General features: G+C 42.8%; 2 protein-coding genes across 6 annotated transcripts in view; one reads left to right on the forward strand and one right to left on the reverse strand.

The window, feature by feature from the left end:
* Positions 1 to 11113, forward strand: part of clstn2a (calsyntenin 2a) — a 91025-nt gene extending 79912 nt beyond the window's left edge. The window contains exons 10-18 of the mRNA XM_040171074.2: positions 1509 to 1671; positions 4329 to 4495; positions 4769 to 4917; positions 6366 to 6571; positions 6712 to 6879; positions 7149 to 7294; positions 7482 to 7602; positions 8665 to 8852; positions 8993 to 11113. Coding sequence (XP_040027008.1) covers positions 1509 to 1671; positions 4329 to 4495; positions 4769 to 4917; positions 6366 to 6571; positions 6712 to 6879; positions 7149 to 7294; positions 7482 to 7602; positions 8665 to 8852; positions 8993 to 9205 — 1521 coding nt within the window. The 3' untranslated portion in view covers positions 9206 to 11113. The remainder of the gene's footprint in view (positions 1 to 1508; positions 1672 to 4328; positions 4496 to 4768; positions 4918 to 6365; positions 6572 to 6711; positions 6880 to 7148; positions 7295 to 7481; positions 7603 to 8664; positions 8853 to 8992) is intronic.
* Positions 1 to 21057, reverse strand: part of LOC120815955 (SPRY domain-containing SOCS box protein 4) — an 84469-nt gene that overhangs the window by 17904 nt on the left and 45508 nt on the right. For 3 of the 5 annotated variants that reach the window (XM_040171079.2, XM_040171081.2, XM_040171080.2), the window contains exon 3: positions 12647 to 15066. The exons of the other annotated variants lie outside the window; for them this stretch is intronic. In XM_040171079.2, the coding sequence (XP_040027013.1) occupies positions 14939 to 15066 (128 nt within the window). In that variant the 3' untranslated portion in view covers positions 12647 to 14938. Of the gene's footprint in view, positions 1 to 12646; positions 15067 to 21057 lie in introns of those variants that run through there. 5 annotated transcript variants of the gene reach the window in all.

Here is a 21057-nt window from a genome sequence, read left to right on the forward strand (position 1 = left end):
ATTTTAAGCTATTCCTCATGAAGTTGATCCAACATGTAGCAAAAGATTGCAATGTTCCCAATTATTTCAGCATCGCAGCTACAGACAGATAAAATGGGTTAGGAACTGTGAGGTTGGGATATACAGAGGCCATGGAAGAAAGCAGAGTACAGTAACTAAGCCTGTGGATCTGCTGAGATATGTGACAGTATGTTTTGGGAGGGGTCCGGGACATCCATACGTCGACGTTCTGCCCATCACACAAAAATAGTGACTGACTCATTTCTAAATAGAACAACCGTTGCGATGTTTGTGTGTGTGCCACTGCACGTGTGTGTGTGCGTCTGCGCGGGTTCTGGTGTGCGTAGGTGTTTGTGGCCACTGAGCCCGCAGTGTGAAATGCAATCTAAATGAAAATCTATCTGTCCATCTTGTTATATCCTCTCCTACAGTTTCTTTCTGTGCATCTCAAAACTGCAGCTCGTCTCCCAGTGAAATAGAAGTTCTTTGCTGTTTGCTGTTCGGATGGGTCCTTCACCGCAGACTAATTGCAGAAAAACAGATGCAAAAATGACTTTAAAAAGGAACCTACGCTTGCAGTACAAGTGGTCCGAATTGCAATGATCTGCATTAGTTCTCAAGTTGTACGGCCTCATGCAAAGTTTGTTTGTGTCATTCATCCTTTGAGCCGGTCAAGAACACTTGGAACACTGCGCACTTAATTTAAATGTGGCCATTTCGCAGCATATACCATCTGATATGTAATATAACATAAATCTTTGCAGCGCTGTCAAGCAAATTACACCTCGTCCTGGTCACCAGCAAATGCTGCATTGTTTTAATATTAATTAATTTAGTATTGCCATTTACTAATATTTTCTGTCATTTTATTGATAAAACATTGTATTGATGTATCTTGGAAGTATTCTGCAAGTTGATTAATAGTAAAAATAATGGTTAGTTGAGACATCCAAGCGCAGTAGTAGAAGTGCTTTAACATATTGTCGTGGGCGGAGAAGCAGGTCGAGAGTGGGAGAACACAATGGGTTCCTCAAGTTCTCCACATTTTTTAAATAATGTTTGTGACGGCTAATAGCTGGCACTCGGGTCCTGTTTGTGTATCATTGCATTCCTTTAATAAACAGCTCATTAGTCCAAACCCTCATTAGACATCCGGTAACAGAATATGGTTCAGCAGGAATGGAAAGGAATTTTGTTTCTATTTCATTTGAGGTAAAAGCCGCAGAGCGTTCAAGGATGTGCCTTCGGGTTTCGGCTGCATGTTTGGAGTAAACATCATCATCTTCATAACAGCATCCTTATAAACATAATCCTCCACGGAAAAATGCTCCTAACCTAAATAACACCCCAGGAAAAGAGATGTAGTTGCCAGAGTAATTTATTTTGAAAGCTGTGCTATTTTTGTGCGAGTGCGAACCAGGAATATTTACTTTTTCGAATGCATGAATTGAACACGTAGCAAGAAGTGCTGCGGCTTAATAACATCATAACACATCTCTCCTTCACAGATCTGTGACAAGGAATGGCACTATTATGTCATCAATGCAGAATTTCCTGCAGTGACGCTATTTGTGGACGGGGTGACCTATGAACCCTACCTGGTGACCGATGACTGGCCGATCCACACCGCAAAGATTGATACGCAGTTGACTGTGGGAGCCTGCTGGCAAGGTCAGTGTGTGTGTGTGTGTGTGTGTGTGTGGGTCACAACTTTAAACTGTGTTGTTTGGATTTTTTACAGCTATACTACATCATCTGAAAGTCATTTTAAAGGCAATTATTTACAAAATACTATTGGAGCGGGCATCCTTATTGTTTCACTCATAAACTGTATATATATATATACTATATAGATATACATTCTGATACAATTCGGGGTTATTGGTTATTGATGGTCACAACTGCTGTAGTATTGTAAAGGCATGTTGGGAAACCAAATAGACAAACTGGTACAGAAAATAATTGGGAAATTTCTTTTGAAAAACCTCAATTCTTTTTTAAATTTCACTTCATAACTTAATTTTTTTGTAATAGAGCATTCTAATAATATACATGTTCTTTAGAATGACTCTGAAAACATACAGAAAAACTGAGAACAGATCTGGTAATTAATACCATAATATAATGTAACAGGATGTATTTTCTTCTTAACATGCAACTGAAAAAGATTCAATCAGTGTGGCAAACAGAGAGAATTACTATCAACAAAATTGAGGCGCTGACACAGAGAGAGAGGGAGTGTGGGGGGAAGAGGAGGCAGGAGACTCTCTGTTAAAATAATTAAAGAGATTAAGATTCATGCCCCGGGGCTGCGAGTATTTTCTCTTTGAAATGGAGAGTCACGAGCAGAGTGGGTATCAGACAGGAAGTTCTGCACGTCAGTTTCATCGGCAGGGAAAGAGAGCGAGCGGTGATCACATTGGAATGAATAACAGCTACCCGGCTGCCTTGTTTATGACTGGAATAATTATAGAAAAGTACTTTACAGGAAGGCGAAACGAGACTGTGGTGAGCCGCTCTGCAGCTTGCCTAAATCACGCGCACAATGCTTACCAGCGTCGTCCAAAGCCACAATCCCGATGACATTTTCGTTGCCATTTAGATTTCTTTTCATCCTCGGCCTGATTGCGGTTTTCTCTTTGTCGTTGTCACTTTCCCGCTTGCTACATACAGGCCTCTCTTTCTGCCTCTCTTTCCACGAATCTCTGATTGTGAGAGAAAGCCCCCGAAGGAAGGATTAGCCAGAGTGAATGGAAGACAACTTTGCCAGCTATTACATCCCAATGAAGCCGCTTTAAGCTTCACTAAGCCGCAACTGATAACTTTGCAGGCCATTAGCGAGCAAGATTGCCTTTCAGAGTGTCTCATTTATCCATCCCCTCTTCCCAACAATCAACAACATAATGACGAGACGTGCCATGTGAAAGGCATTCAGGCCATGTTTTCACTACCCCTGAAGCAAGAGAGCAGACGTGCGTTTCCATTTCCAAGAGATGGATGGGAAATGTGTGTTTGCCATCTCGAGTCATTTGCAACAGGAAAGTGGGTATCGCATTTCAAAGCAACCCTGACAGCACAGTGAACATATAGTTGACTAACAAAGCGCAGAGGAGGCATCCGAAGTCTGGGGTAGTCTATAAGAAAAAAAGGACACCTTTAGATCAGGAAGTCTTATTAAATTGTATGATTGCTGCAATCTAAGCATATTTTTTGTTAATTTTTCTGAAATGATAAAATTCCGAAAGAAAAAAACAACTGATTGTCTTATCTCCAATTTAAATGTATTGGATTAATATGATTTTTCTTGCTGTCTTGTTTTCTTTTTTTTTCACCAGAAATGACACTGTAAAGGTTACAGTTAACTTCCATGACCTTAAAACACTGTGATAGCATTAAATAAAAACAGAGACATCTCCCAGATCAGCCAATGCTGCAGTAGCAAATTAATTGCCTTCACTTTTCAGAGTCGAAGGTTTTCTGCCTGCAGACGTTTGGTTTTATAACGTTTAACAGATTTAACAGCTTATCACTGCTTTTTTCAATTATTTTATTTTTGGGTTTCATGTCTTTGCTTAATTTAGTTAACAGTATGGACCAAATAACAATAATACTGGTGCAAGATCTTTTTTTTTAAATGAGATATTTCAATCGCAAGATATACAGTATACAATTTGAATTTAAAAAATTGATTTTATATCTGCGTAAATAACATGTGAATGTCAACATGGGTGGAGTGTGAAAAAAGATATTATACAATTTTGGGAATACTTCATGTGCTTTTCAGACATAATAACATCTCTTTTACCGCGGAGGCTTGGTTAAAACAGGGCTGAAACCCAAAGCTTGACTCCGACTTTGCTGGTAAAATAAAAAGCTCATGTTGAAAACAGGACACAGTCCGAACCAGACAGACAGGAAGGATGAAGCAAATGTATCCGATGGTGGATCGGGCTTGATAGCGTGAGTCCCAAGGGGCTTTCGGAGAAAGCTGCTGGAAGGCTGAAGGCAGAGCATGCGATTTGGCGGGTAATTAATGGACGTGTGCCAGTATGTGCTACTGGGCTGATGGAGAAGTGGGAACAGATGGGGGCAGCAGGGAATGGGAGGAACGCGGGGGTCACTGCAGGTCAGGTGAAAGCCGCAGAATCCGAAAGGAAAGTTAATACATGGCCAAGGAAAATGTGAGACTAGGAATCGGCTGACATTTTGACATAAGCAATCTGTATCTATCCAACTGACCTTTTTTACCCCTTTGCCCCTTTCCATTTCTTTAACCTCTCGTATCACATCCGACCCTTTTTTCCACGCTCTCGCTCTCTCCCTTTTAGGTGGGGAAGTTGGGACCCCGAGGTTCACCCAGTATTTCCACGGCAGCCTGTCGGGTCTGACAATCCGACCCGGCCGCATCGAAACCCAGAAGGTTATTTCCTGTCTGCAGGCCTGCAAAGAAGGCCTTGATATCAACTCCCTCGAAAGCCTCGGCAAGGATATCAAGGTGTGTGAAGACGCTTACACGCACACCTCTTTGTAGTTATATGCCCTGTGAGGACACTTATTGACAAAATAAGAAGTGAGGACCGGCCAAAATGTCTTTGTTACAAAAATATCTCTCACAAGTTCCCCCAAAGATATTTTTGCTACTCTATAACATGTATGAAGTATTTCCTCATCAAGCAAAGACACATATTCAGTAATTGAGCTACAACATGAACTCAATTGTATCAACTGGTAGATTTCTTTGAGTACAAATAAGTATTTGTGTGTCCAGTTCCATTTTAACCCCGCCCAGTCTCTGCTGGTGGTGGAAGGAGAAGATCTGGACAGCATCAACACCGCCATGTCAAAGGTCTCGTACATCAACTCTCGCCAGTTCCCGACGCCGGGCCTCCGACGGCTTCACGTCACCACCGCCGTACAGTAAGCGCACACGCTTTTGGTATTTAATTCTTTATGACAGACACGTTTGTTGTGAAAACCAATTAATCCCATTCTGCAGGTATTGTGTTTGCGGGAGCTATCCGGTTGTTGAACAAAGTGTGATGTGTGAAATGAGGCTTATAATACTGAAAACAAGTCGTTCAAACTTGGAGGATTTAATGTTTCTGTCTTTGTCTTTAAGCCACAAAACTCAGTAAGAGGCAAAGGATGTATAGTTGGTGTATAAACTATTAAAGCAAGAAACAAACCAGCTGGCTATTGAGGGCATTGAGCCTTTAAATGAACGGGAACATCTTGTGAGAATTGACTTGTCGTTTCTTTTGTTTTATTTTCCCATTCTTTCTTTCTTTTATTACCGGCCGTGACGACGTGTGATCCCATCTAGTTTGCTGTCTGTTTGTCCTCTGTGTCTTTCTGTGATTCCATGTCTGAATTTAATTTGATTTGAAATGACTTTGTCCCCCCCCGCGGCTGGTGATAGTCGCCGGCCTGTTTGCCCAACATTTGAACAAAGGCCGTTATCTTGAGCACTGCTGGGCACATTGTTATTAAATCAAATTACAGTTTGGTCCACATGACAAAGCTTCATAAAAATGGCTGTCCTCTCGTTAATATTTGCAATGGACATACAAAGGATTAACGCTTATCTTTTTGGTGACCCCAAAAATAACCTCTTTCATGCCGCCGTCAGGCCTAAATCTCCACTCACACACATGAACAATGTAACAACAACACGTAATACTCTGCTGACCACAGGACCTTTTCATCTGTTGCATATTCGAAAAAATACATAATATAAGTACATACGTATACTGAATATACTCTTAACTGTAAATAATAAAACAACACTATAGTACCTTTTACAAGATAATGAAACAATGAATACTTCTTCACAACTGCATCACATTGAATGTTACATGCTTGATTGCATTTGTGCGCATGTGAGAGAGATGTAATGTGGGTTTGTGTGTGTATGTGTGTTTGCTACCCCTCATTCCTCCAGTATTTGTTCATCCTAACACAACTTGTATACCCATGTGTTCAGCTGTGTGCGACACCTTGCTATACGGGAGCGCTCGTTCATGTGTCTGTTGCCGTCTCCACACCCAACGCAGGCGAGTCAGATCCGCTTACATGTGCGCTGGTCGATAAAGTGGGGCGAGCTGGAGGAGCAGCAATGCATGTTGCCCCCCACCCCCCCGAGATAAAGACAGATCCGCCTTCACACTCTGCAGATATGTTGAATCTGCCGTCTGTGACGGAGGAAAGTACGTCATCCCATTACTCATTTTTGGTATTTGTTTTTAATTCCTACTGAAGGAAGTTGTGACACAAATGGCACGAATACAAATGAGCAGTGGAAGAGTGACACTTTTTCACTGTAACACCTTTCCTCTGATGTGTGTGTGTGTGTGTGTGTGTGTCAGGTGTTTCGGCGAGGACACGTGTCTCTCCATCCCAGAAATCAAGTCCGTGGTCATGGTCCTGCCGCCCAGTGAGCCCAGAATCACCATCGCAGGGTCTAATCGGCTCGTCAGACCTGCCAATGACCTGCGGGGCCCCCTGGGTGTGGCCCCCTTCAAAGAGCTTCACATCACCAGCACAGTGATGAAGGGAGACGGCTTTGGTGGATGTGAGTGGAGAAGGTCGCTGTATTTTTAAGATGCGCACTGGCCTTTAAGCCACATTTCTGTTAATGGTGAAGAAAATACCTGCTACGTTTGTCTTTGTACACTGGATATACTGCGTGTCATTTCGTGTGAATGCAAACAGCCCACAGACAAGGTGTGACGGAGGTGATGCATAACCTGGACTACTGTGATGTGCTGGTAATCGGGGAAGAGCTGAATCCTGAGAGAGAGAGCTTGGAGATCCATCACAGTGCCTTGTTGGGAAAACACCTGGATGCCACCAACTCCACCTCTGGAATATCAATATACGGTAAGGCTACCACTCAGGGAGGGTGTGTGGCTCCAATGCTCTCTACTCGAAGACCTCGTGAAATGCCCCCCCTCCCTTAAAACCTTGAAGAATATCTATAAATGGTTGCCCTTTATTCAGCAACAAGATGAACGTCGGCGCTCTATAGAGTACGACAGCTGTAAAGGTCTCTGAGATCTCTTGTAATAACATATTACACAAACCGACACACAGCGCTGCATGACATATTCTAGGCCCCAGTGCAACACATTCTGCTCCTGTGTTTCAAGGGGTGGACTGCATGGCGCACTATGAGCAGGCGCTGAGGCAGGTGCGCTACAGGAACTGGCGACCAGCCGCGCTGAACGAGAGAAAGTTCAGACTCACCTGCTCTGAACTCAACGGACGCTACACCAGCAACGGGTTCAATCTGGAGGTCGGTTTGATGCATCTTAATTGCCACATATCAACTTTTATCTCTGCGTCCTTCGGTGTTCAGCAACTCCCTGTGCTTTGTCATCTACCTTTTCTCATGCCCCTTTCCTTGCTTTTGATCTCTCCTGTGCTCACTCAGTTCCTTTCATGACGCCGGGAATAACAGGCGTCTCTCCTCTGTGCTGTAGGTTGGTGTTCTTCACCACTCGGCCCCTGTGGAACATGTCAATCATGTGGCTGCCCAACCTCAGTACATGAGACCTGTGCACCACCCGCTCATGATACACACTCTCAACTCACACATGTCAGGTAAGCCGAAGGATGTCATTGGAGCGTATTCTGTGGAGGAGATCTGAATTATTTTATTGTATCTTCACATTCATTACAGACTGGTTATACTTCACTATAGAGACATTTCATTGACATTATTATGAGAACATCCACCTAAACTTTTTAATTACTTAACTTAGAGCAATAATGAACCTCAGAAGAATCTCATTGTAATTAAATATTTCAGTGGCTATAATGCAAGAGAGTGTAGATTTATGATACTTCAAGTTTAAATACTATTATGATCGTTATGCAGCATTAATCATATCTGTTAGTGCTTATAACTATGGTTGTACAGATTGTTGTTATTATAGTAAAACATATAGTAGCATTATGGACGGGGCCCTAAACACAATACCTCTATTATCTGTTCTCATGAATTCATATTACGTTTCCTACAGCTGTTGTACAACTAAGATTACTAGTGAGGCCCCTCCAAATATACTTTAAATGCCTTAAGAAATACAAAGTTTAGAATTTATTGGAGCAGATACCACAAACAGATCAAATAGAGATAGAGGTGCTACGCTGGTTGTCTCTTCTTAGGCACAAATGCATATCAACTTGTGAACATGTGAACACCTGTATGCTAGCACACCACGACATGCACTTCGCTGTGCACTTTAACCAAAATATAAACCAAACCTTCTTTACAAGCCTGAGTCACGGCTGGGAAGCCTAGAGGGCTAAAACAGTAATCACAAATCGAAGGAACATTCAGTTGGGGGGAGACGAGAGGAAGCTGAGCAATGGCAGAGCTCAGAAGAAACCACAACAACAGTCCACAGCAGCACACGCACACGCACACGCACACGGCTCATCGGCCAATTATCTGGAGATGAAAACACAGGTGAAAAATTACAGGCATACATGTAAACTTCTTCGAGACCTTCAGATTATTTGGCCTTCATTCCCCGTTTCAGATGAAATATGATGATTAAACTGGAGAAGCGTTGCAGCCATTGTCCATTGTATAAACTGTGTCTTTTTATATAATATATATATATATATATATATTATACCCTCTCTGTCCTCTTTCAGCTGCACCTCCAGCAGCCACAGTCGTCATAGTGGTCTGCATTGCCGCCCTGGTGGTGATTGTGGTCATTGGCGTGTACAGGATCCACGCCACTCATCAGGAAGGGTCCAGAGAAGATGAGGAGGAGGTCAAAGACACCGAGGAGGACTGGGACAACTCTGCTCTCAACATCACTGTCAACCCCATGGAGGTTGGACTGCTTTTTTTTATTTTAGGTGTTTTACTGCTTCAGAATACTAATTGGAAGACTAGGAGACCACTCGCATTACAAATAGCTGCACACCTGATGATTTTGAGGTAACCTTTTCTGAATCCATCTCTGTTTTCTAGAACGTTGGGGGAGCTCAGGCGCATGATGATGAAGAGGAGGTAAAAGAAGAAGACCTCGAGGAGGAGGAAGAAGAAGAAGAAGAGGATGAGGAACAGGTGGGAGGAGTGACAAGTGATACAGATGAAGAGGGCGGAGAGGAGGAGAGAGAAGACGTGAGTGAGAGGAAGCAGAAGAAAAAGATAGAGTGGGACAGTACCTCCTTAACTTACTGACCAAACATATAAACATAAACCTGCACATACAAACATTCGTTACATATACGTTGTTCTCTCTCTGTTTCTATATCTACCACACACAAACACACACACACAGAAAAAACAAACCAATCAGAAATCTCTGATCTGTTGCTGTAAAAAACACTTTGAATCTTCCCTGGTTGTTGTTTTTAATGACACATCTCCCTCTGCTGGACAAAGTCAGACCTACAGAATCAGCTGCAGTCCCACAGCGGTGGAAAACAGTGCGCATGAGTATGTTGTTACTCACACGGCAGTCAGTGAGGTTAAATATAAGATGAATATCAAACAAGAACAGACTTCTCATTATACGTTCACATTTAAGTGATGAAATTATTATTTATGTTTCAAACTGATTGTCTGCAAGATGGTGAGTTATCCATAAATGTCTTTATTTGTTAATGCATCCATAAACTTTAAAATTCCTTCGGCCTATATAGTAGGTGTAACATAGTCGTATTGTCACTCAGTGTAAATATCTGTTGCGATATTTAACTCAAATCTCTCCCTCTGTGTGATCAGTGTTGAGTTCGGTGGCCTCGACACTAACGAGAAACAACATTGTGTATATTTTATATTTTACCATAAACATTCAATTTTCCTCCTTATTTATTTGCAAAGCAGCATTAGTAATAGAAATTATTAATAATATAATCTAACCTTTAGTTTCTATAAAGGCTCTGCTCCATCAGCTAATCAGCTCATGAAAAAAATAGTAAAAATTGTAATTGTTAATTGTAGTAAAACAAAAACATTTGGTTTGTTTACATCTGCCTGTGTACCAAATCTATCAATTCTGTGGCCTATTGTAGCTTCTACTGTCCAGGGTTAGATCAGTTATTTCTTTTTTCATAACACACAGATGTTACAATCTGCTTCTGATCTTCTGTCTTTCTGTGTTGTTAATTCAATAGTAAAAGGATCCCTCTATGCAATTATGGGCCCAGTATAAAGGACCAGTACACAGAAACAGGGGTACTCCATCTAATTAGAAATGCACTCATGTATCGCTGGGGACAAAATTGCAACATGGTGAGCGTTGATCCATAAAAGTAATATTTAATATCTTAAGCAAGACTTATTTGCAATGGATTGTGGGCAAATGTGTGTAACAATACAACAAACTTACTGACTCATCCCTCAACTCACTCATACTCATAAACTCTTTTATGAACAAATAACTAACTCATGTAAAACTGTCATGAGTCGTACTAATCTAGGAACAGCACACTATAGACTCCTCTGTACAATATCGTCATGAGACCAGGATAAAAGTACAACACGTCCAAACTCAAATAACCCAGATTCCATCATGGAGGTCGGACTCTCAGACTGGGTGGACAGAGAAGGTTAACACTGATGGAGTGCTCCTTCACAGTCAGATGAAGACCCACCGGTGTTTGTTTACTGGTGTCGTAAAAGTCAACGAGCAGAAGCAGAAACTTCTATTATTTGTTTCGTCTTGTACTATTTGTTATTAGAGATCAAATGACATCGCTCAGACAAAGTTTACTAAAAGTATCTCCGTTGACCATCTCTTCTGACCTGATGGCTACTACATGCGTGACTATTACTCCCTCTGAGCTCTTAGACTGATACGCCCCCCCCCACACTCTGTTGGCCTTTAGGAACCTGTGATTGTGATGTCATCATTGTGAAACAATTTCTTTGTTTCCCTCGTCCCCCTTCGTCATACTGTGCTTCTTAAAGATCAAAGTGAAAAAGATTGTTTTACATATAAAAACAAATCCTGTAAAAATGTTTAAGATCGTTATTTTATATGTTTCTTTTTCTTGTAAACTAAATGGTTGGGATTTCTCTCTCTTTAGTGGTCATCCCGCTGCTTTCTGTATATTGACCAATAAAGACTTGTTTTAGACTCTTCACAGCTCTTTCACTCATTTGAATGAAGCGTGCGTGTGTGTGTGTGTGTGTGTGTGTGTGTGTGTGTGTGTGTGTGTGTGTGTGTGTGTGTGTGTGTGTGTGTGTGTGTGTGTGTGTGTGTGCGCGTGTGTGTGTGCGCGTGTACGTGCGTGTGTGTGTGTGCAACAATCACCAAACATTGTGATTGTTCAGTTGCAACATACGAAAATAATAATAACAACTTAAATTGTAGGTGAAAAACTGAAAATGAGAACAAGTAACACAAAAGGACACAAAGGTTCGACTTACCTTAAATGTGTTTGATCATTGTGCTGCTTTTCATGAAAGGAACGGAAAAAACGTCACAGTTGTGTACCAACACTACATACAACTGTAAAATGGACACAGAAAGTGACTGTCTGAAAATGCACATTGTCGTGTAGTTGAACCAAATAAAAAGTGAGTTTTAAAAAACTGTGACCGTCACAGTGTTGTAAGACAGAAAAGCCATAGTTTAGTATTTGAATGAAAGTCACAGTACAGACTTATGTATTCATCTCGCCAAATGACAATGGAGAAAAACTAAAACAATAGGAGATAAGAAATGTAAACATACAATTGATCATATATGAAAGCATCTACTTTCCCCATCAAATCTGGTTGTGAGTGTAGATGAAAAATGATATCCTTCAATGTAGTAAAGTTGAGAAAACAAATGGCATATCATTATCTTTGAATCCTATTTGATTTCTTTGTTATTGTGCTGAGAATATACTGCTTCGTACTCCTCATTTTAAATAAAGTGTTGCTGCTCTGCTTTGGCTTCCTGCTGGCACAGTGCAGACTCTTCATTTAGGACCCAGCAGGTCTCCAGCATCAGGAAATGCTTTGGTTCAATTAGTAGCTTAATGGCTTTTGTATCTAATGGGCACCGGTTGTTCAATAACACTATTCTGGAACAGTGCTGGACAGAGCAACAGTTCACCTTGGACTGACGACGATGGGATTGGTTTCTATGGAATTCCGGCACAATATTGGTTTGCAGTATGCTTCAAGGTATGCAGATGTTTTCTCTCCGAAACCTTTCCACACTCAAACACATTTAGACAATTCTATTTTGATTTGTCTTTTTGAATTCAGTTAAACACTTACTGGACTAAGTTAAAGAGCGGTCTGCAGGTTGACCATTCAAAACAGAAAATCTAGTTGACACAAAAAAATAAATGAGCTCAAATACGCAAATGCATGCATGCATTGTGGTCCAACATGGCAGATAAATTAAGAGTGTTGCAGTATATTTTTAAATATGCTTGGATGTCAGTGCTGTTGTTGCAAAGTCATGCTTTTTGGGATGGTCTTTTACAACAGATGTGTGAAAAATGTTACATTTACAGAAAAATCAGTTTCAAATGATATAATGGAAGACGTTGAGCTTTTATTTTAGGACCAGATGTATTGCCTGTGCACATTGCGCACTGCTGTGGCCCCCTCGGGTTTTGTTTACAACCGTGTCAATCATATTTCCTGAAAGAAACAAGACATATACTAGAAAAGTTTTCAAATTCACTTGGCTTTTATTCACATTTGATATCTGTTGACGTCTCAACTGCACCGTCCGTTCATACATTCCACTACTTTTCTGAATGATCCTTTTCTCGACATCCTACCTGATAAAAGCAAGAGTTCAGACCCCCATCCTCACAAATAGTAATAATAATAACATAAGCAGCATTAAAGAAACAACTTTTTGATTTCTCCCTCCTTTCATCACCAGCATATTTGTATTAAATTTACCTGAATGTAACCATCAATCATCAGACAAACATAGATATCTCGTGATAAATAATAATCATCATCATTCCGCCATCAACAGAATCAAACTCCACACTCACAATAATATTAATAATAATGTTGGATATAAACTCAAGACGTTAAAAAAAGTGACTTTTTTTTAGGAAAGAAAACACAATTGGTCTGGTGTGTGTGTGCGTGTGTGCGTGTGCATTGGTCAACTGCATCCTATTCTGCTCTAGTAGTAACGTTCCTTCCTCCTGCTCCAACGTCTTTCCAACCAAACATCCAGTGAGACAAGATCTGCTGCGGTCCTGTTTGTTTGTTGACGGTCATTAAGACAGTTGCGCGGACAGTTGTGGGCACCGGTGAGCTACAGCAGGCTGCTACAAACAGCAGGCGAGGCTCCTCTTACGGGCGACAGCATGAAAGCACGAGTGACTCTGCGATGGGCCACGACCTGCAGCTCCTCCTGACGCCTTCACACACTCCAAGGCTCATATAGTATGAAATACTTTGGTTGTGATTGACATCGTAATATATGATTTAGTGTCCTGTGAGTAAATGGTTCTCAGTGCTACTCAACACTTTAAATACCAAGCAGTTCTCTCCGGTTTACGGTTGTATTAAAGCCCCTTTCAGACACGTAGCTTCTGCCATCTTAATACAGTGGTCCTACTGACATTTCCTTTCCCCTGCAGGTTTTAATGGGATACTGTTCTGTATTGTCATAAAGGCAACAGCAGACCACTTTATGCAGACACAAGCATTAGGTGCATGTATTGTTCCCAACTTAAATGCTCATTTAAAAAATGCCATTCACGTATTATCCAACATGCAGCAGTTCAGCCAATAGTTAAATTGAAATTGGGTTGTAGTTGGAGGGTTGTTTGGGTTATTTTCAATCAAATCTGCTCAAATACCAAGATGTCAGATCATAAAAGGGATTTCTATTTCTGATGATTATTAAAAATAATCATCAGACATCCTTCATTTTATATTATTTATATATAGGTTAACTGCAGGGATGAAAATACAAATTCTGTATATAGAAGCTCTTTACATACAGCATACAAAGGGACGGTTAATTTTGTAGTTGGGCATTATGGTATATAAGGCAATAAATATGAGGAAATGTTACAAAGTAAACAAAATAAATGATGAACTTGATCAGTGGGAACTGGTGGTGAGCTTCTCTCACAGGGACAATGGTCATTATTTGAGACTTAAAATCCATCACAAATGCAATAGAATTCCTTCATTTCACTATTTTTAAATTCCACTACGCCTTCTCATGCACCAGGTGCTAAATATTCCCATTCTGAATATTCCCATTAAAGACTTCACAACCGTCATAGTCTTCAAGGCCATGACTTTAACTTAACTATTCCATGTCTGAAAAGGGCTTCACTCCCATCAAATGTTTGCATAAAGCCAGGAGATGCGTTCATCATGCTTAATTCTTTTTACTAAACTTTGCACACACCTTGCAGCCACGATTTAGATATACTCTGTATGAGATGTAAGCTTATGGTCGGGCCCAGAGTCAATCAGTTAGTGCTAAATCCTCTTTCATTCGTCTGGGCTCTGCAGGCTCTCACCTGTGCCATGAATACAGGCTATGGCGCCCAATGGCAATGATACGGTCGCTGAATGTGTGTCAGAAAGGCCTCCGGGGGGAAAAGGATTAGTGTGCTTCCTCAGCGCAGTCTTCATTCTCATCACTAGGTGGCGCCGGTCACTCGGACTCTGACGCCACTTCGGGTTTTTCCTCCTGGATGAGCGAGACACTGATGGGATTCCATCGTCAATAATTTATTTCAAGTAAAAAAAAATAAAACAAATGATAAAGCAGCCGCGAAATCCAAAATAATCTGGTGCTGTCTTTGTTTGAAAAGCCTGGACCTCCTTTGTCAGTTCTTCATTCTTCTTCCTTTTTTGTATAAATCCATCTTTCGCAGAGCTGTGCCGCCTCCTTACATTTATACAGCGAATTCGTCCATCATTCATTCAGACGTTCCGGTGGCTGGTTTGTGTCCTCTCTGCTGCTGTCAGTCACTTGTATTGGAGGTAATCTTTCAGGGACTGGGGCAGAGGGAGGCCCCGAATCTCCTTAAGCCGCTCCCGACCCAAAGCCAGACGGGCTGCACGCCGACACAGATCCATCAGCGGGAGAGGCTCAGCTGAGGAGAAGCACAGAGGTCGAAAGTAAGTAAAGACGTGGTTGAATGGGGGGGAAATACTTCGTACTTGCATCCAGTGTGATTAATACACACTTGTAGACTGCACACTAATAATTTATATAATTTAGTTAACTAAGTTAAGTTAATCGGTGAGATGATCTTGCAGATTCATTCTCGTCAATTTCATTTGAATCTTTCACGCTGGACAGATAAGCTTAATAATATATCAGGCTGTTATTATGTAAATATCATTTATTCCAATGGGTCATTTTCAACATTTTATATAATCCGCTGCTGCTCATGTCACATTCAGGTCACATGACTTGAGAACATTAATTAGACTAACTAACTCAACTAAAAGTGATCAAAGTCAAAGCTAAACCAATTTCTATTTGACAAGGAAGTAGAACAGAACAACACGGATGTATTGGTAACGCAGCATGTTGGCACAATAAACTATACTACTAAATTATAAAAATTCTGCTAACTTAAGTTTTGTCAGCCAAATTTGTCCAACGCTGCACTTTTGAACTTAAATATCCCACTGAATACAATATTTAATAGTTTGTGTCCATGCAAATGTTCCATCTGGAAGAATTCGGAGGCAGAAATCCAGTAAGAATTGAAAGGATTAGCTGATTTGCTTTTGGTGAAGGTTGGGTCGTGTATGTTGTGTATCTTGCTGTAATTTGCCGATGCTGGAGGAAAAACATTCAATTTTTCCAATATCAAACCCATTAAAGGAGCAATACCAAGAACTCCAAGATCCGACCTCCCGGATTTCCTTCATCAAACGCCCACAGACGAGTGTTCTATCCTCACAGTGCAAGCAGTAGAAACCATAGGGGAGGGTAAGAAATGAGAGCGGAGAGAAGAAAAGATAACTTGTTGTGGGAACGAGATGATGTCTTTATCTTTCAGCAGGCTGTATGTTAGTGGTACACATCTTATTATGGAGGTGTGCAGGACTTCAGTCTGACATCAAGCACAACTAGTCCAGCAGTCTGCCTCTCCCTGCTGGTCTGAAGAAGAACACCGGTTGGATTCCTGCACGTCCTCGTGTTCAAGGTTAAACCAGCAGGATGGAGAAGCATCCAGCCTCTTAACACACACACACACACACACACACACACACACATACATGTGCATCTACTTGATCTCTACGCAAGCGTGTTCTTCGATCCATGTGACACGTAACCGCGTCGCCGTGACGCTCATCACCGCTCCTAAAAAACACGGTTCTTCGTCATTCATGCGTTATTTTGTGTGAATCCAATAATTATTTTGTCAGAAATGATCATAAATGAATCTGTTGACAAATTGATTATTCATTTAGTGTTTGGTTCAATGCCCATTATAACTCAATCCAACATATTCAGCGTGCACCGTCACCTGTCCGCTGCACTGCACTTTATACCTTTAGAGGTTAATGAACTAATCGTTCAGTTTGGATGTTTATCAACAAACAAACACAAAATGACCCATAAAAATCACTCCGCGCTGCTTTAAATATTTACTGCATGTAAATGCAGAGAGAGCCGCAGAACAACAGAGCAGACTCATTAACAGCACTAAATATAGAGCCAACGGAAATAGACGGCGGCGCTGAGCTGGTTTTATTGCCGCCCTGGCTGATGACCAGAGGGACAGAAAGTGTTCACTAACACCTGCTTTTCAGACCCCAGTTCCCACATTCAGTTTCAAAAATAGATGCTGAGCAAAATCTGCTCTAGATAAAAGTATCAAAAAAGTTTCATAAAATCATCTGTGCTGTGTGACAATATGAAATGCAACAACATAATAATTCCTGTGTTAATTCACACCATTTAAATTACTGTGAGAAGACCGTAATGCATTATAAATGCTCTATAAGTGTGACAAGGGCATTACAGGTAACTCATAATATTGGTGTTGCTCTAGTTGATCCATTAATCATCAACTGCCGTGCAGACGAGTATATTGACCTTGTATTGCATTATGCAAGTTATTAACTCGGCTCAATAACTTATGAAGCAATACTATGACACTAATGACACATTTTACATCACGTTTTATACGATCAGCATCTTCTAAAAGACGCTAATGAGGAGAGAAACCGAGGAAGAGCAGCAGGTCGATTTCCACTGCATCATTACACATTCACAGCATTAAAAAGAAATAAGCTTCAAGATGCTGCAGGACTGAATATCCCCTGTGTGTGTGAATATCTTAACCTTTAGCTCATCTCAGAGACACAAAGGATGATTGTAGTGGTGATACAATAGATCTATTTTCTTAAGTCAGAAAATATCTTGTCTAGGAGCATTGTCATTTATAGATTTCTAGAGTTGAATTATATAATGTGATGTCATTGTTGTTGTCAAGGTTGTTTAAATGTGCTTAGCAAAAAGGTTTTAGAAGCCTGCGGTCTTTCCTTATTAACGTGCTATTTTTTAATTGTGTGTATATTTCCAAACTTTTGTCAAACACACACTGTTCGTAATACTACAAATCTTTCAGCGCAAACTGCCGCTGTCAGGATTCCACCCTCATCCCGTTCAACATCGCCTCCCACTCAATTCCATTCTCCTCCCTCTCATTCAATCACCCGGTCACCTGACTACTAATCACCTTCACCTGAGCCTAATCACCAGCACTCCTTTATAACCCAACATGCATCACTCACCCGTTGTCTGATCTCGTCATTCCATGACTACAGACTCTTCGAGCTCACTTCCGTGTCTTCCCAGATACCCTCCTGAGCTTCCTGAAACTCCATGCGTCATCATCAGCTGTTCACCACCTCCATCGGCGTCTTCATCCGTCACAGAGCAAGCAGGACTCCTCGCCTTTCAGCTAAGATTCTCCATTCACCCCGTGTCTTACAACCTACTTTCCTCTCGACGTCTGCAACAATAAAGCTGCATTTGAAACTCACCCCTCTGTTCCGTGTTTCAATACCTGACAGAAGATCAGACCGGCAATATGCAACGCTCTACGGATGCACGAGAGGATCCACCGCTACCAATTCCCCCGGCTTCAGCTCCTCTGGCAGCGGAGTCCCTCCCGCGTACACCCGCAGCTTTGTTCTCTGCCTCTTCGAGTCCCATGGCCCGGCCCGCGCCCTACTCCGGTGAGGCGGAGGATTGCAGTGGGTTTCTCTTACAAACATCTCTATACTTCACCATGAATGAACATCAATTCAGTGGCGATCCTGCTCGGGTGGCCTTCCTCATATCACTGTTGTCCGGCCCCGCTCTTCAATGGGCTCAAGCCTTGTGGCAATCCGATTCTCCGGTAATTAAATCTCTCCCTGATTTTCTCCGTCACTTTAAAGAGGTGTTTGGCCAAACAGTGGCTTCATTATCTGTTCACGATCAATTGTTCCAACTTCAACAAGGGAATTCTTCCGTGAACGCCTACGCTCTTCGCTTCCGCACCCTCGCCGCAGCTAGTGGATGGAACGAGGCCGCGTTAATCACCGCATTCCGCCAGGGGTTAAACCCGACGGTTCGTCAGCTGATTGTGGTGTATGATGATGTCATGGGCATCGAAAATCTCATCCAGAAAACCATTCGAGTTGCACAACTACTCACTGCTTGCGATCGGCCCACACACATGAGACCTTCCCCGCTGCCGGCAACAGACTCCTCCCCGGCCTCTCCTCCGGCTCCAATTCCTATGGAAGTCGACGCCTCTCATCTCTCCCCTTCTGAGCGCCTTCGACGAATGCAACAACATCTATGTCTATACTGTGCTTCTGACCAGCATATGCTCAGCAACTGCCCCGTTCGACCTCCGCGCCTAGCAGTGAGTTCAATTACTGTAGCCCCTCCAGTAGAACATCTAGTGAAAACACGAGTACATCTCCTAACCCATAAACTGTGTTTTCCAGCGCAAGCCCTCATCGATTCAGGCTCCGCGGGGAACTTCATCTCCTTCACCTGCCTTCAGAAGATGAATCTCAGCAGAAAACGACTAGATCACGATCTCTCTATTAACACAATCCAAGGCAAACCGCTAGGCCGAGGTCGTATCCGTTACTGCTCCCCCGTAATCACTCTTCAACTAGGATGTCTGCATTCCGAGAAAATTTCCTTTATGGTGCTGGAGGAGTCTACCGCTGAACTCATCCTGGGACGACCCTGGTTGATCCAACATCAACCCGTACTCTGCTGGAAAACCGGCGAAATCCTCCGATGGGGTAATGACTGTCACCACTCCTGTTTGAAGTCTGTTAAGAAAATCTCTTCTTCCTCTTCCTCGCCAGACGACTCCGAGGCCGCGGTTCCTGTGTTATCTGCAGTTGAAACCGGCTCCCAGACCCACGTCCAATGTGAAATTCCAGTGGAGTACCGGACGTTCCAGGACGTCTTCAGTAAAGCACTGGCAACCAAGTTACCACCTCATCGGCCAGGGGACTGTGCAATTGACCTGCTACCCGGAGCTACACTTCCTAAGGGCCGAATATATCCTTTGTCCATCCCGGAACAAAGGGCCATGGAGGAGTATGTGGCAGAGGCATTACAGCAAGAGTTCATACGTCCATCCATCTCCCCGGCCGCCTCAAGCTTTTTCTTCGTGGCTAAGAAGGACGGGGGCTTGCGGCCCTGCATTGACTATCGTCACCTGAATTCACAAACCATCAAATTCCGCTATCCCCTTCCTCTGGTCCCTGCCGCTCTGGAACAGCTACGTGGCGCCCGCCTCTTTTCCAAGCTAGACTTGAGAAGTGCCTACAATCTGATACGAATCCGTCATGGCGATGAATGGAAGACTGCCTTCGTGACCCCCTCAGGCCACTACGAGTATCAGGTAATGCCGTTCGGCTTATCCAACGCTCCTGCTGTCTTCCAGAGCTACATGAACGAAGTTCTCCGGCCCTTCCTCAACCGGTTTGTCATTGTGTACATCGACGACATACTAATCTATTCTTCTTCCAGATCTGAGCATCATAATCATGTCCTTCAAGTACTACGAAAGCTACGAGAACACCAACTATACCTCAAATTGGAGAAGTGCGAGTTCCACACTTCAACCGTCCAGTTCCTGGGATACATCATCAGCCAAGAGGGAATCCAAATGGACCCGAGGAAGGTAGACGCCATTCAGGACTGGCCCATGCCAGCCACCATTAAAGAACTCCAGCGCTTCCTAGGATTTGCAAATTTCTACAGACGTTTCATCCAAAACTACAGTCACCTCAGCTCTCCCCTCACATCTGCTCTGAAGGGCCGGCCCAAGTCCCTGTCCTTGACACCCGCAGCCATGGAAGCATTCCAACAACTAAAGGACTCTTTCTCCTCTGCACCTGTTTTAGCTCATCCCAACCCAGAACTTCCGTTCATCGTGGAAGTTGATGCTTCATCTACTGGTGTAGGAGCAGTTCTGTCTCAGCGGCAGGGCGAACCCCCCATACTCCATCCATGCGCCTTCTTCTCCAGGAAACTTGCCCCGGCGGAGCAGAATTATGATATTGGAAACCGTGAGCTACTCGCCATCAAGCTAGCCCTTGAGGAATGGAGACACTGGCTGGAGGGGGCTAATCACCAGTTTGAGGTAATTACTGACCACAGAAACCTTGAATACCTTCGTGAAACTAAAAGACTGAATCCAAGACAAGCCCGCTGGGCTCTCTTCTTCACCCGCTTCGACTTCATGGTATCATATCGCCCTGGAAGTAAGAATTGCAGGGCAGATGCCCTCTCCCGAATCCATCATGCTTCCTCGGACGAGGCCGAACCGGTTCCTATCCTCCCTCCAGCTCTCTTCATTAGTCCGATCATCTGGGACCTTGACGACCAGATCAATCAGGAAAACCTTCTCCATCCTGCTCCGCCGGGAGGGCCAGACGGGAGCAAATTCGTCCCTGAACACCTGAGACCCCCCCTTCTGGACTCGGCCCACTCTGTTCCGGGCACTGGACATCCGGGTAGCAAGCGGACCCTCTCACTCCTCCGTCAACGGTACTGGTGGCCCACCATCTCGGAGGACGTCGCAAGGTTCGTCAAA

The sequence above is a fragment of the Gasterosteus aculeatus genome, chromosome 3, assembly GCF_964276395.1.
Source record: "Gasterosteus aculeatus chromosome 3, fGasAcu3.hap1.1, whole genome shotgun sequence".
Taxonomy (NCBI): domain Eukaryota; kingdom Metazoa; phylum Chordata; class Actinopteri; order Perciformes; family Gasterosteidae; genus Gasterosteus; species Gasterosteus aculeatus.